The sequence below is a fragment of the Fukomys damarensis genome, unplaced genomic scaffold (genome assembly GCF_012274545.1).
Source record: "Fukomys damarensis isolate Sample0158 unplaced genomic scaffold, DMR_v1.0_HiC HiC_scaffold_37, whole genome shotgun sequence".
In the NCBI taxonomy this organism is placed as follows: domain Eukaryota; kingdom Metazoa; phylum Chordata; class Mammalia; order Rodentia; family Bathyergidae; genus Fukomys; species Fukomys damarensis.
The window spans coordinates 34,649,973-34,666,384 of record NW_022900949.1 but is presented as its reverse complement, the minus strand read 5'-3'; the positions used below and the strand labels follow the sequence as shown (position 1 = coordinate 34,666,384).

The 16,412-nt window shown below is 46.5% G+C and overlaps 1 protein-coding gene across 3 annotated transcripts in view; it reads right to left on the bottom strand.

The window, feature by feature from the left end:
• Positions 1 to 16,406, bottom strand: part of Gpat3 (glycerol-3-phosphate acyltransferase 3) — a 48,937-nt gene extending 32,531 nt beyond the window's left edge. For 2 of the 3 annotated variants that reach the window (XM_010617818.3, XM_019206628.2), the window contains exons 1-2: positions 16,076 to 16,406; positions 10,203 to 10,269 (exon numbers count right to left, since the gene is read on the bottom strand). In XM_010617818.3, the coding sequence (XP_010616120.1) occupies positions 10,203 to 10,269; positions 16,076 to 16,216 (208 nt within the window). In that variant the 5' untranslated portion in view covers positions 16,217 to 16,406. The remainder of the gene's footprint in view (positions 1 to 10,202; positions 10,270 to 16,075) is intronic. The other variant, XM_033759459.1, reaches the window with a different exon arrangement.
• Positions 16,407 to 16,412: the final 6 nt, after the last annotated feature.

Here is a 16,412-nt window from a genome sequence, read left to right as displayed (position 1 = left end):
ACACCCTGACATCGCTGGCTTCTCCCCACCCCAAGCCAAGAAAAGGATTCTGTCTAGCACAAGTCCAGGAGACTCGGTCTCCTCCCTTAGCCCGGGAACCTCCTCTCCCCAGTGCTGAGCCACCACATCCTCCATTCCCAGGCTTTACGCTCGCTTACACCCTGTCCCCTCACCTGGTTTGTTTGACAACTTGTCCTGTCCCAAGAGTTCCAGGAAGAAAAGAGAGAAGTGAGAAACGCCATCTCCAAAGCCTCTTAGAGAAAGCAGAAACGCTGATAGGGATAGGAAGAGTTGCTCCTTGCTCACAGAGTGAACACTGAAGGAGTGCCAGCCCATGCCTGTAATCCCAGCACTTGGGAGGCTGAGGCAGGAGGATTACCCCAAGATCAAGGCCTGCCCAGGCTACGTAGTGAGTTCAAGGCCAGGATATAACGAGACGCTGTCTCAAAAAAAGGAATGAAAGGACTGAAGAGCATCCCTGCCTCCTGCACCTACAGAACAAGTGACCCAGAGGAGGACATGCCCACTGCTACAGGCACAAATCCAACCCAAGGTCTTCTTTGAGTTCAAGGCCAGCCTACGATGTGAAACCCTGGCTCAAAAAATATTCAAAGAGTAAGTTTTGTTTCTGTTACCAAGAATCGAACTCAGGGCCTCGCGCTTGCCAGGCAGGCACTGTACCCCTGAGCTACATCCCCAGCTAGGGTTTATTGTTATTAATGGTTTCAGAAGATCCAGTCCATGGCAGAATCATCAAGGTGGAAGGGTGTGGAGGAGCAAGGCTATAATTCATGGCGGTTAGGAAGCAGAGGAGGAGAATAGCACCAGATAAGGGGCCAAGGACCAGACACAGTCCCCAAGGTCGCACCTCCACGACACACCCAGAAATGTCTCCTAGGCCGCTCAAAAGCCAATCAAGTTAACAATCCAGTTTAGCAATCACAAGGCTCAGTGTCCACAGAGGGGCACACAGCCTTGGCTCAGAGAAGATACTCGGGAAAATGTAGATGGCTGGAAGCTGTGGTTGGTCTGCTGGCTGTGTAATACAATATTCGTTCTGGTGGCAGGCACGCTGATTGAGTATCACCCTACCCAGGACACTGTGGCCAGCTTGTGCTATGTAACCGAGCCTGCTTTTTCTATTTTAGTTGGTTTTTGTTTTTTGTTTTTTGTTTTTTTTTTTCGTACCAGAGATCGAACTCAAGACCTCAAGCTTACCAGGCAGGCAGTGTACTGCTGAGCAACATCACCAACCCTTTTTCTATCCTAGTTTTAAAACAGCACCTTTGGGTTAATGATCCACAATATAATCCCTCTCTGTGATCACTCATTCATCAAAATCAGCATGACTGCTTTAAATTATTTTTCTTTTGCACACTGGGGACTGAACACAGGGCCATGGGCCTGACAAGCACTACCGCAGTGCTACAGCCCCCAGGATTAGTCTTATTTTCTAGATTTTTGCTTGTTTGTTTGGGTTTTTTTGGTACCAGAGATCAAACACAAGTCCTTGCACTTGAGAAGCAGGCAGTAGAACCACTGAGCCAAATCTCTGGCCCCTCTAGATGGTTTAAAACACTGAATAATTTAAAAGCATTCAATACACTGCACTGTGCTTTCAATTATGTCAAATTCAAATAGACCTCAGACAATACAACCATATCTGGGCCAACACCCAATTCCTCAGCAGGCTCCCTTCTTTTTATCAGTGATATGTGACACACAGGGTAAGGACCTCTCAGTCTGGTGCCAGACGCTCATGGGAAGCCCAGCTCCAAGACAACTGCACTGTGCAAGGAGTTCTGAGGCCACATCTCCGTTCAGTGACAAGAAAACTTCAACTAGTGAGGTCTGCCAGGGTGGCTCTGTTATTTGGGATTAGGATGGAATCAAAGATTTACCAAGATGGAAGGTCCCTTCTATACCCAATTTCTAATGTTCACTTATCTGTAATAGAATAGTCTATCCCTTTGGTCACCAACCATGGCTGTGTCAGGCCCAGATCTGGCTAGCTGGATCGCTGGATTCATTTGGCTACCCACAACCAAAAGTGTGAGAAAAGCCCATAAAAATGGAGAAATGAGCTAATTTACAATATGGCCATATTCCACCACCTCCTCCCAGGAAGGTGCTGGAGCTCTCTAGGTTATAAAAGGGGAAGAACAGATCTCGGAAATATCATGTGTTTGTTACCAGGGTTCTGGGGTACTGTGGTGTCCTCAATAAGAGACTTTGTCCAGGTTCTTACTGGTCAAGACACATGTAAAAGGTAGTGAGTTTTACATTTATTAAATGTAGAAAAGAAGTGTACGCTCTGCTGAGAGGGGGCCACTGAGAGAGAGCACAGTGGCCAAGAGGTTAATGGCCACCGTCTTTGGTCCCCCATGCCTCAGGCTGAGATCAGTCTAAACCTTCCTATCAAAAACCTGCTTGCTGGGCGTGGTGGCGCACACTTGTAATCCCAGCACTCAGGAGGCTGAGGCTGTGAGTTCAAGACCCATCTGGGCTACACAGTGAGTTTCAGAGCAATCTGGACTACACAGTAAGACCCTGTTTCAAAAAACCAAAACCAAACAAACAAACAAAACCTGCCTGATCTCGAGTCAGGAAAACGGAAGAGAGCACTTTCCGATTAGTCCAAAATGGAAGGCTTAGAAACTTTCTTTCTGTGCTTGCGTCTGTATCTCCGTAGTTGACAGGTCATGCTCACTTGCCCACCCTTCTGGCCTCGCCCTAATCTCCTGAAGACTTAGACAAGCTTGGGCCCTGGGGCTGGAACCATGAACCAGCCTCCTCAGGCTTGAGGGTGGAGGGTGGCACTCTCAGCATGAGGAACCTGGAGAAACTGTCTATAAAAAAAGAAAATTTCACTTTTTAAATCTACCCTCATGACTGGATCAGAGAGGGCCCTCACCCATCCTGAGAGGTTGCAGGGCAAAGGCAGGCTTCATGGGTCAGGAAGTTGAGCCCTGGTCTTGGACTTCGCACCTCCAGATGTGTGAAAAATGTTTCTGAAGCATACAAGCCATGCCGGCTATGATGTTTTGATACAGCAGCCCAAAGAGACCAAAAAAGTACTAACTTCAAAGCACTAGAAATTTACTTTTTGCTCTTGAAAAAGGCAGATGAGAAAATCTACTCCCTTTTTGGTCATCATAATAATCCAGCAGATTTCCAAAAATGTACAAAATAATCAATGCTGCCTGTAACATGGGAAGATTTTTAACCCCCAATATGAACATTAATCGTGGCATTAACCATGTGTTTTGAAGTAAAAATGGGAGTGAGAGGTTGTGAGTACTGTGATCAATCATCAACCAACAAATACCAGAGACCAGCAGGCTTCAGGGTAACAGGCAGACTACCGTTCTAACAAACATCTTACCACCCACTTCATACACTGCTGACTAGTATTTCTGCTGAGAGCTCCACATTAACTGTTGATTTGAACATAACTAATTCGATTAAATGAGAAATTCCATAACACAGGATTCATAAAACTCCACTGTCCCGTGAGTCATCAATTCGATTAAAATGTCAGCCTCAGGCCAGGGATTTAGCTCAGTCATTCCACTGCCTGCCTCAAAAGTGCAAGGACCCAACCAAAAAAAAAAAAAAAAAAAAAAGTCAGCCTCATGATTTGGGAGGTATGCATGGCGGGCATCTAATTATAATGCTACGTATTCTCCAGAGATACACTTTCTTAGAAACGTTACTGATTTGAAGTTGAACTGTTACGATTTTCCTAACTGATGGGGGGGATCCCACTGTACCTTTAACACGTCTGTGGCCCCAGATGTGTAGGGGTTTTCCCCTGAGATAGTCAGCTAATGTCGGTAAAAATGAATAAGCAGCCAAGAGGGATCTGACCCTGGAGGGAGTCAGTGCGGAGGGTGAAACACACGGCATTTGCATCTGGAGGTGAATTTAAAGAAAGCCAGGCCTCAAGATGGAGACACAATAGCCAGACCTACAAATCCACCTGCAGATAAACAACTTGAAGTTAATACTGTACCTACCAACACCTTGTCCAGTGGGCCCAGATGACGCATAGGTAGGTGACTCCCATCTTTCCAGGAATGCCTTTGTTCTTTCTACATAAGTTACGGAAAAGCTAAAGTTGATGGTGCTCACCATATACCCTTGCTTCCCTACCGGAGCAATATTAGCTAAGTGCCAGGAAAGGATAAGGGGTGAAAAGTGACCAAGCCAACACCCAGCAGAGGAGGTTCCATTGGTAGAACAGTCCCCTCAGCCAACTGTGGATAACTAATCTGATGTTTTGGAGACAAACAAGCAAGCAAGCAAACAAAGACATACCTTTGGCTTCTACAAAATGATATTTAGATGTGTGGATAGTGCTAGACGTGGTGGCGCACGCCTGTAATCCCAGCACTCGGGAGGCTGAGGCAGGAGGATCTCTGCAAATTCAAGACCAACCTGGGCTACATAGACATAGTGAGTTCCAGGGTAGTCTAAACTACATTTGTGAGAGCCTGTCTTAAAAAAAAAAAGGAGCAAGAAAAAGATGTGTAAATAAAAATGTATAGTAATCTAGCACATTTTTGCTGTTAAGTAATTTTTGTTCCAAATACAAAAACTGTACCCCATGCCTCTAGTAAAACCTACATGGTATTTTCTATTCAAACAATGTAAAAAAAAAGTCTTATTCTTTTTATTTGTTATTTGTTTTTGTTTTTGTTTTTGTTTTTTGGGGGGTGCCCAGGATTGAACTCAAGACCTTGTGCTTGCAAGGAAGGCGGTAGAACCACTGAGCTAAATCCCTGGCCCTCTTATTCTTTTTAAATGCATGAAAAGACATGAAAGTTTACATTCAAATTAGATACTTAACCAGAAAACAGAAGGGACGATAAATGATGAATGGATAAATGATGAATGAGTACGGCAAAATCCTGAACTGTACCGAACCTACTGGGGCTCATACCCTTATCTATGTTTGAAGGTCACCATCCCAGGCAGAATATTCACCAAGACAATATTTCTACGCTATAGTTTGGACTGGAATGTCCCCACAGACTAGTTGCCAGCCCACAGCACTATGGGGAGGCACTGGGACCCTTGGCCGGTGGGGCTGGTGGAAGGAGTTGGATGATGGTGAGCAGGCAGCTGAAGAGGACACTGAGAACCTTCTGTTTCTCTCTGCTTCCCAGCTCCCTCACCTGCCACACACGCTCTATGATATGCTGCACCGCCACTGACTAACAGGCCGAGCCACCGTGGACAGAAAGCTCTTGACATTGAACCAAAATAAAACTCTGCCTCACTACGTTGGCATCTCTGGTATTCTACCACAGTGATGAAAAGCTGAGTAATACTTGTCCTTCCAAATCCCATAATTGGATCACTTAGGCTCTCTACAAACAGCAAGTCAAGTTCAGCACTTTATTGATAAAATAACCCCATCAGTGCACGATACCCACCCCCCACATCTGGGAAGGCAATAGGTACTGGTTTTACATTCACAGAGTTTACATCAAGACAACACTGCTACATCAGCTGAACAGACTTAAATAAAATCTGTTCATAAATAAATACGGAGCTGGAGATCTAGCTCAGTGGTTCATCAGGTACAGCACTTGCCTAGCACACAAAGGCTCCGGGGCATCTGGAAAAAAACAAAACTATCAAAAACAGCTTTCCCAGAGCCAGGGATTTAGCTCAGTGGGGCTGTGCCTGCCTCACAAGCACAAGGTCCTGAGTTCAATCCCTGATGTGGGTGGGGGACAGCTTTCCCTAGACAAAATAAGTATGAAAAAGCAGTAGTCTTCAAATTCTGTTAATAAAATATTACCTCAACATTTTCTGTGATTTGAAAGACTCTGTTAATGCTGTGGTAGCCGACATATTCAAGAAATCAATGTGGTTAGTCCAATACCTCACAGAAAATAAAAAAATGATAAAAGTAGAAGGAAATGTTAGGCAACCTGACTTCTTTCTGAATGAGTGTAACAAGGAAAGTTCACCTCTGCCTGTTGCACTACTGAAGGGCTTGGATGGGTGAAGGGGCCAGAGCCAGGAGGTACAAGCACAAGGGCAGCGTTGGTACAGGGGCTCAGTGAATAGCAGACCCTGTGGCCCAAATGTGCACTGCAGAGCACCAGTCAGAGGAAGGCTTGTGAGTCAGGCCAACCACACACGAGGGAGGAGCGAGGTGAGATGACTTCGCAGCAACCCTATGCACAGTATTTACAGGGCTTGTGACTCACCTCAAGTCAACTGCATGCCTTCATTCACACCTGCTGACTTTTGATCAGTAATCATTGTCGTCATACAATTAGACGGGAACTCATTGTGAGTCACCAGAATTACATAAGCAACCCCATCCATCACAATTAGAATCAAAATTACTGTGTCGAGCTTAACAGTTTCCTGGAACTCAGTCAGGGACCCAAGGTGTGAGGTGGGCAGCTCTTCAAAGTCGAGCAGTCAGAGACTGGGGTGTACCTCAGTGGTGAACACCTGCCTGGCAGGTACAAGGTCCTAAGTTTGATCCCTGGTACTGGAAGGAAAAAAAAAAAAAAAACAAAGTTGAACAGTCTCTCACACGATTTCCAAGAGACTAACATGAAACCTGCTCCAACCTTGCAGAAACATGGTCCAGGGCCAAGGGAACGCCTCTGTCCCGTGGGGAAAGGAAGGCGGAGGAGAAGCCCTGAAGGAGCCGTTAGCATTCTCTTCTCTGTCCTAGCTTCCTGGGCCACGGTCCAACCACATCCACTCTCAGGATCAGGACAGGGGTCAGGGACATTACAGTTCCATGCAGCCCACGCTCAGGATAACAAGGTTAATGTGAAGGGGGAAAACACGCCTTCATCTTTGTGCCTTCAACCTTGAGGAAGGCGCCGCAGCAGGGGTTCTTAAGGACGGCTTATTCATAATCGTGTCTGAAACTCAATAACGGTGCAGCAGGACATGGCTAAGGAGAGAACTGGCTAACTACAAGCATAATGTTTCCCTAGGCTCACCTTTGAAATGGCTTATTTAATCAAAGCTCATAAGAAATATAACGCGAGAGGGACTTGATAGGGAGAAAGACTTGAAATTTGTTTCAAAATATGGACCTCACTCAAGATATGGAGAGCCTTAGAAAAGCAGCAGAAGGACTGCGCGCACAAGTACGTACAGAAAATCAATGCAACTGTTTCCCTTGTCTGGCCAATCTCTGCCAGAAGCTCATCCAAACCTATCATGAGGACCATGTCACCCACAGACATGTGACAATCACACCCGCAGAGCTGCCGGAAACCCTCGCCTACACGGCCTGCTCCACATAGACTAGGGGAACACTAGGGGAGCACCTCTGGGGACAGAAACACACAGCCCGGAAGACAGAGCTTGCACCAGCCAGAAACACAGCGCTCAGGGCATTTCGTCAGCCTCTGTCAGCGGTCCAGGATGGTGACACTGGTTCTCTGAGGACTGCCAACAGCAGCCTGCATCTGTGCACACCCACAAGGCCCAGCTACCCCCGGCATGGAGTCAGAATGGAAGCAAATTAGAGTTTATCACAGAAGCCTGTGAGGTTGGATCCCGGTCTCCCAGGGACTACACCTTCCTGTCATCTCTGGCTCCCAGGACAGCCTTAGATAGCACTGTGCCCGATAACTGTAAGAGTCGGGGCCAGGGATTTAACTCAGTGGTTCTGCCGCCTACCTTGCAAGCACAAAGTCCTGATTTAGATCCCCGGTACCAAAAAAGGAACTGTAAGAGTAGATTTCACAGGCTGAAAGGAAGGGCAGCCACTCTGAATGAAACACAACACACTTCAGAGGGACCAGCCTTACTCTGTACCAGCACGATTTATATTTTCTCCTCCTGTCCACTTCCACTCCGTGCTGCAGTTTCCACGAAAAAGACCAGCATCAAAAAAATAGAGCATGCAGGCTGCAGATGAAGCTCAGCAGCCCCACGCCTGCCTGGCAAATGCAAGGTCCTGAGTTACATCCCGGTACCAGAAAAAAAGAAAATAGAGCAGGCAGATGTATGACAATTATTATTACTAAATAATCCAGCTGGGGATTTAGCTCAGTGGTTCAGTGGCCTGCCTTGCAAGCGCAAGGACCCGAGTTCGATCCCCGGTACCAAAAAAAAAAAATCCAGCATGTAAAAGTGTTCATAAAAATCTTTTAAAAATCCTACACCTGTTACTGGGCACCCTCGCCTAGATATGATTTTTTCTTTGTTTTGTTTTTGTTTTTGTTTTTTGAGACAGGGTCTCACTACATAGTTGAGACTGACCTGGAACTCACTATGTAGCCCAGGCTGGTCTCGAACTCACAGCGATCCTCCTGCCTCAGCCTCCTGAGTGCTGGGATTACAGGCATGGGCCACCAAGCCCGGCCCAGATATGATTTTTTTTTTTAATCCCTTTAACCTGGAAATACCTTGCAGCTTCTTAAATTCATGGCCCAAGACATGCATTACAAGCACCTCAATACCATACATAGGGCCACAGCATTCACTCAAGTCTCACCAAAGGCAACAGAACACTGGCAACAAAGTTTGTTCTTTCCCTAACTCATAAGGACATACATTTTAAAATGTACTCCAAGTGAAAAATTGGTAGATTTGTTATATCTGAAAGTATCTGACTAAAAAAGAAAAAAAAAAACATAAAACTCACATATGGTCAGAAATACCCAGGTTAAGCTGAGTGTGGCAGTGCAAGCCTATAATCCCACCACTCAGGAGGCTGAGGCAGCAGAATCGCCACAAGTTCGAGGCCAGCCTGAGCTACATAGTGAGACCCTATCTCCAAAAAAAAGAGAAATATCCAGGTCAATGAACATATGCTTGGTGAGCACACACCAGGGGGCTCTTCTAGCTGCTTCAATCATTTGAAGAACCAATTACACAAAAAATGCACAGATCTTTTCAGTTAAAGACCTCACTATTTCCAAAACACATGACAGTACACAATTTCTAACGACTGCTTTTAGACCAACCTCCAAAGAGAAATTCCCTCCAGTGAGATGTCTGACAGTTTTACTATTAGAGTGGGGGGGGGGCACCGGGCTGGGGATTCAGCTCAGTGGCACAGCGCCTGCGCAGAGTCGCAAGGTCCTGAGTTTGATCCCCAACAGCAAAAAAAAAAAAAAAAAAAAAAAAAAAACACTTTCTGCAGTTCTTCTGTATTGTAGGACTTCTGAGCGTTTATCACTCTGCAACAGTACTCTCCAAAAAGAGGGGAGGACATGTGATGGCTCCTGAGCTGATTTCATACAGTTTGCCATGGTTGTTTTGAGGAGATTTTGGTGCTGGGGATTGAAGCCAAGGCTTCATATGTACTAAGCATGGCATGCCTCCAGCCAAAAGGTTTAAATTTCATGTACAATACTACACATTAGCTTTTACAGTAAGGCATATTTTGAGGGACACACTCTGAGAACCTCAAGTCAGGAGTGACGGTGCTAACAGAACCTCAGTTACAGGCACTGATTTGCAGGCCCTCCTGCCACTCCCGCTGTAACTGGACGTGGTTCACATGGTCCCCAAGGGCTCCTGTGTGGGAGGTGTGGCCCCTGACATGGCAGGGCTGCAGTGGGTCAGACCTTTACCAGGTGGGACCCAGAGAGAGGCCCTGACTCAGCTGAGCGTACTGCTCTCAGTAACTCCCCCTGCAGCCCGTGGTGGTTCTTGCACAAAGAGGCTGTTAGAAAAGTTGGAGGCTGACCAGAGCCACACTCTCTTCTTCCCGCCTCACCCCGTGATGCTGCCACCCTGAGGTCCCACCCAGAGTGGGGCAGATATGGGTGCCCGGAATCTCCAGACCTGTGAGCTAAATAAACCTCTTCTGGCATGAGTAGGCTCCTCGGGTACTTTGTTATAGGGATGAAAAGCTACCAGAGCACCGCCTCCGTTCTTAAACTGCTGACTGGACCTTTAGAACCACGGGCAACCATATTCGAATGCATGCACTTAGTGTATGGGCTGCTAACGCGAGCACAGAATGCACGAGCTTAGAAAGCCAAGCCACACCTGTAAGAACGCACAGTGACCCAACACACGGTCACCCTGGTGACAAAAGTCACCCGAAATTCTGGCAGCTGCTACTCTGCCTTGAGGACAGAATCAGTGATCCAAGGCCCATAGAAGCACTCGTCTCTTCATATTCCAAGTTCAAATGGTAAAAGCTACTCAAGTCGAGTATTTTAACAATCATAACGAAAAGGAAGACTCACCAACAGAAGCTGAATTTTTAAGCACCGACTCCTTTGGGGCACCTTTTTCAATTCGGAGCGTGGCCCACTGTTCAAAGAAACAAGTATTAAACTCCTGAAGACACAATGGGAAACACTTAAAACCATGCTCATACAGCAGAGAAATGAAGCATTAAATCCTGGCACTGTTGCGTTCACGAGACACCCTAGTTAACCTGGTAATGCGGCATTACAAGCCCTAGGTGTACCCTTATTTTAGTCACAGATGAAGCCCCCCGTAAAAACAGGAAAAATCTTAGCCCTGTCTAAATCTCCTCACATATACCTATGCCCTGGTAAATTATTCCTTGGAGGCTCTGAGGTGAGGAAGGGAGAACAACTTATAGCACCGAGAAGCTCCGGGCTTGAGGGCTTGAGGTGCAGCTCAGTGGTAGAGCATTTGCCTAGCTCAGAAGAGGGCCTGAGTTTGATCCCCAGCAGTGTTAAAAAGGCCTCGGTGTTCTCACCCTAAAAGGAGAATAATCATGCCCATCTCACGGGGTTGTTGTCAAGATTAAATGGCGTAACATGTGCAAAGACCTAAATACAGGGCACAAAGTGTAATGGCTATTTTCACAGCGAACTAGTCATTCAAGTGTGAGATACATTTACAGAGACAAGAGACACAGCTTGTAAAGGGTTAGGGTTGCTGCTCGGGGGTAGAGTACCTGCCTAGCATAGGTGAGGCCCTGGGTTTGATCCTCAGCACTGAGAAAGAAGAAAAAAAGAGAGACAGACAGACAGACAGAGACAGAGGGAAGGAAGGAAGGAAGGAGCATCAGACTTGGAAAGCTGGGAATAATAAAAGAAATTAATACCTAAAACAACCACCCATCCCCATGGCTGCTTATCTAAGATGACTGGAGAAAATGGCATGATTATGAGACCCAGAGCTTGAAAGAATTTAAAAACTGAGAAACAACTCTCACTTTGCTTTGAACATACAGAGAAGTGTTAAAAAAAAAACAAAACAAAACACCAAGATGGGATTTTCTCTGTTATTGTTGTCAAGGTTGTTTCGTTTTTTGAGACAGGGTCTCCCCGTGTAGTCTAGCAGGCTGCCCTGAAATATGTACATATCCCAGACTGGCCTCAAATTCATGATCTCCCCTGCCTCAGCCGCTCAAGTGCTAGGATTAACTATTTTTCTTTGTACATTTCCTATGCATTTCTAAAACTGTTTACCCTTTAACGTCATAATTCTTTTTTATTTTATTTTTTGTTTGTTTTTGGTACCAGGGATTGAACTCAGGACCTTATGCTTACGGAAGCAGGCAGGGGAACCACTGAGCCAAATCCCCGGCCCCCATAGTTCTTTTTTTAAACATCGGTTTCAAAAGTATAAGTGAACTTTTTCAACTCAGATTCTAGAAAATCCCCAAATGCTGTTTTTCAGTTTAAGAAATATGGGTTTGTAAGCGCAGCTCAGTGATAAAGCACTTGTCTAGTATGCAGAGGCCTGCATTCACGTCACAGAGCCACAACCCCGTAAAAATAAATAAATAAAATAAAAGGTACAGTTACCATGCTATCTACAGGGTTACAATTCAGAAGCAAGCAATGTCTAAACTGACTGACTTGAGAGGGAAGAGGTAAAAACATCACTGCCAGGAAGGAGCAAAAAGAGTTATTAATAAATGAAGACAAAAACCTCAGCTAGTGCGAGCCTCAAAACAAGTGCATTAACTGGAGGGATTAAAACCTTTCGTCAAATAAAGAAGAAAACACTGAGAGAGAATGAACAGCCTAAAACCTACGTGTGAAGGTCAAGCACTGGGTCTGGCTGCCACAAGCCCAGCACAACAACCCCAAAGCCAAGTGGGCATCACCGGGCACAGAGGCAGACCTATAAATAGAGGCCTAATCCTCTTAGCCCTAATCTGGCTGTATCCTTTTCTTTTCCTGCTGACTGACTTCCTGCAGGACTTCTCAAACTCTGACTCCTGTCTTTTCTCCACAGAGACAAAGGTTCATTTCTGTGCTTTTTCATTTAAATCTGTGGCACACATTAAACCCAGGATAGGACAAAATAAAATTTTGTAAACAATCTATTATTATTAACCTCATAATTTACTTTTCTATTGTGCACATAAGACTTGAAATAAATGTAGCTATCTTAGAGTAGAATAATTTTCCCGTGCTCACATACAATGGATAATACTGGTGTTTCAGGGCAGTTAATAGCTATTGTACCCCACCCCTGATATCCAAAGTTGAAGCTGGAACTGCCAGTACTTCAACAAGTATATTGGGATTTAAGGTTTGTAAAGAGATGGTTAATTTAAAATTAAACTCTTCAGCCAGGCATGGTGGCACATGCCTGTAATCTCAGCACTCGGGAGGCTGAGGCAGGAGGATCACTGTGAGTTCGAGACCGGCCTGGGCTGCATAGTGAGTTCCAGGTCAGTCTCAACTCCATAGTGAGACCCTGTCTCAAAAAGCCTAAATAAATAAAATTTTAAAATAAAATTAAGTTCTTGGAGTGGCCCTACCTGACTGCTGTAAGAGGAAATTTGGGCACCCAGACACCACAGATGTCTGCACACAGAAGAAACATCACATGGGGACCACATGCAGGCCCAGGAGTGAGGCCTCAGGATGAAGCCCAGACCCTCCGCCCTCTGACCTTGGACTCCCGCTCTCCGGAACTGTGAGAGAGCACAGCTCCGCTGCTTACTGCTTAAACTGCCCAGGCCGCGGGACTTGTTTTGGCAGCCCTAGCCAAGCAGGCAGTGGTGTCCTCACAGGGAAGGCGACACTGCTCCCCCAAGCCAGCGAGGCACGCAGTGACCCTGCTTACGACACGCAGACGGTAAGGGTGGAAGGAGCAGCCGAGCAACTCCTACGGGGATCCCCAGTGAACACGCTTCTCTCCCAGGTCTCTGCTGCAGTGGCGGGGAAGCTGCCGACCGTGCTCTGCAACCAGCCCAAGGGCCGACGGAAGTGCAAGCCTGCGGCCTCCTGGCAGGAGCGGTTAACCTCCCGGGACCCATTTCATCATCTCCAGAAGGGGGACAACAAGGGTGGCTGAGAAAATGAAGAGAATTTCTCCGGTGCCCACCCTATAGTAGGCCACCGGGTAAACAAGGATGGCTTCCTCCAGGGTTAGTGTTTCGGACCAAGGGGGAGAGACCAGCGCCCTTGCAGCCTGGTGAATTTCTCTAGTTGACGGGATTATCTCGGACCCAGAGTCTGACCCCTCGGTTTTACCAGGCTCCAAGTCTTAATTTCTGTCCACCTAGAGTTAGACTTTCAGAGATGAGCTCGTACTCAATCACGAGTTTAATCCCCCGCAAGAAAATAGATTTTCCAATTTTAGTGGGAGATGTACCCGGTGTTCCTATGTTTGTCTTTCATGACATTCCAGTCCTAAGAATAACCTTTGGGCTTTTTAAATAAGAATGGGAGCGTTCTCAAAGTTCTTTGGTTATAATCAACATACCACGCTTACTTTATTTACTTTTACCCATTATGTATTTTACTTTTACAACTTTGTCAATCGATGGCTTTTCCATGATCATTAACTCAAACTGGAGACTGAATTGGGCACATAGCAAACTTTCTGAAGAGCTGACTGTAGTAGTTGTTACTGTCAAGGGGCTCCCCAAACTGTATGCTTCTTCTGTCTGTTTAGCTTAACAGTTTATGTAATAATCACATATTGAGAAGGAATTGCATATCTTCTGTATTACTGGGATCTCTAGATATGCGCATAGGTTCCTGACAGGACAATACATAATGACTTGGCCTAGAAGCCGGGCATGGTGGCACACGCCTTTGATCCCAGCACTCAGGAGGCTGAGGCAGGAGGATTGCTGTGAGTCGAGACCAGCCTGGGCTATATAGTGAGTTCCAGGTCAGTCTCTACTACATAGTGAGACCCTGTCTCAAAAAACAAACAAACAAATTTTAAAAAACATTGAAATGTGCTATCAACCATGAAAATTAATCATAAGGTTAGGCAGAGTGGGAAAGGGTTTTTGTCAGGATTCACGACTGGAGAGAAATAAAGAATGGAAAGAGAATATGGAATTGATGGAAAGATTAAGACACGTTATGTGCATGTACCAATTCCTCATGATGATTGCAGTAGTGGACCAGGGATTTGCTCAGTGGTACCACCACCTGCTTCGCAAGCACAAGGTCCCAAGTTCGATCCCCAGTATAAAAAAAAAAAAAAATACAGTCAGTTTGTACAGTAAACATACACTAATAAAAATTTAGAAGGATTACAGTGGAAGGAAATATATAAAATAAAAACCATCTAATCTAACCAGATAATACAGACAATGGACTTATAGCAAGGAATAATTTTTTCAACACTTTGAGGAGTAAAAGCACAAAGAGGTTGCTCCAAATTTCTGACTCTGTGCCCTGAGACAGATCACTTTGCATCTCAACCTTGGTTTCTACCTGTTTATAGAAACATGCTTCACTGGTTTATTCTATAGATTAAATATCTGGGAAGCCCCAGATAAGGACCAGCTCTATGGCCAAGAATTCCAAAGGCCTGACAGTAGGAAGCAGCTAAGAAACTGGAGAGTGACTGCGCTCAGGATGGAATAACAGTCGAAAAAGTCCAACCCAAGGAAACATCTCCCAACTAGTAACAGCAGAACTTCAAAATATGATGACTGAGCATGAAAAATCAAATAGCCACAAAAAAGAAGGTTCGTAGAGTAAAAGAGGACATCAGCAGGTGTCCCAATATTGACGAAGAGTGGATAAAGTCCTCCAGACAGAAAATGAGGGCAGAAAAATGGGAACCCAAACCAGAGGTAGAAGCCAGAGAAATATGGTAGACTGAGTAATCATGAGTATTTTTTTAATAGCTGCAAACACATAGCACCTAAGACACACAAACATCTAAGATGAATGTATGGGAATGGGTGTTACTGTTACTCCCATCGTACAGATGAGTAAAATGAACAAGTAGATGACCAGTATGAGGACACACAGAGAACCACAGCTGGGATTTGGGCACCAGATCTAAGCAAAGCCAGTCTGTCTGCAGGGCCTTTCAGTTGACTCCTGTTTTCACATTAATGCCATTGAACCCCTGAATTCTGAGACCAAGGCTCCTGCACTGTACAGGGCATAGCACTTGCCCTGCCTTCCTGGCTAGGCCTTTTGAAACCTAACAAGAGCCCTGTGAGGTTAGAAACGAGCTTCACTGGGTTATCTTATAGATAAAATGAGGAGGGTAAATCAAAGCACTTGCTACATTTGTTTTTTGTTTTTGAGACAAAGTATGTGAGGTTAACAGAGCTCCCTGTAAGGGTAAGCTGCGGTTAACAGAGCGAGGTCCAGCTGTTCCATCCACAACCGTCCTCCACACACTGGAGAAAAAAAGCAGCAGGGGTGAGGTCAAAGAGTACACGTTTGCAGGGCATTTCCAGTGTCAACGCTAAGATAAACTTTTCCTGACTCCACCAGAATAAAATCAGATTTTTTTCTGACACCCTGCAATTGGCTTCTTATCTTGGGCATAAAGCAGAACACGTTGACTTTCCGGACAAGGATGCCCAGTGCCCCAAGGACCTCTGGAACCTGGGCTGTAAACTAAGGGCAGGGAAAGGACCGCGCAGGGCTCAGGGGCTACGAGCGATTGCGCATATGCCAAAGGCTCATCAGTAAGAGGACGCAGACGTCAGGCCCGGGTGCAGTGGTCCCACAAGTCGATCCGGGAGTCTGAACCGTGGGGGTGCTGCGGATGGGAGGGGACACCGACCTCCGGGCCGCTGCCTTCCGGCTACTGGACCCATCTCTGCCCCGCTCGGCTGTCGCAGCCTCCTTCCCCGCCGCTCCGTCCCCGCCGCCGCGGCCCTCAGGTCCCCCTACCCTCCGCCGCTCACCTCCAGGGTCTTCACCAGGATCCTCATGTAGACCTCGGAGATGCCCAGCGACAACCCGAAGGCCGAGGGCAGCAGGATGAGGCCGAGCACCAGCGTCAGCCAGGTGGAGAGCACCTTGGCGACCAGGTCCGCGCCCTCCATGCTCGCCCCGCCGAGCACACGCGCAACCTTTGTCGCCTGCTTCCAGGTGGCCGGGCTGGGCTCTCGCGACCTCTGCGGCGGGAGAGGAAGGAAACCTGAGAACCGTGCGACCGCCTCCTAGCTCCTTCCTTCCTTCCTCTCCTGTTCCCCAAGCCCGCGGTACACTGTCCGATGGGGGCCAGGGCGGAGGCCGAGG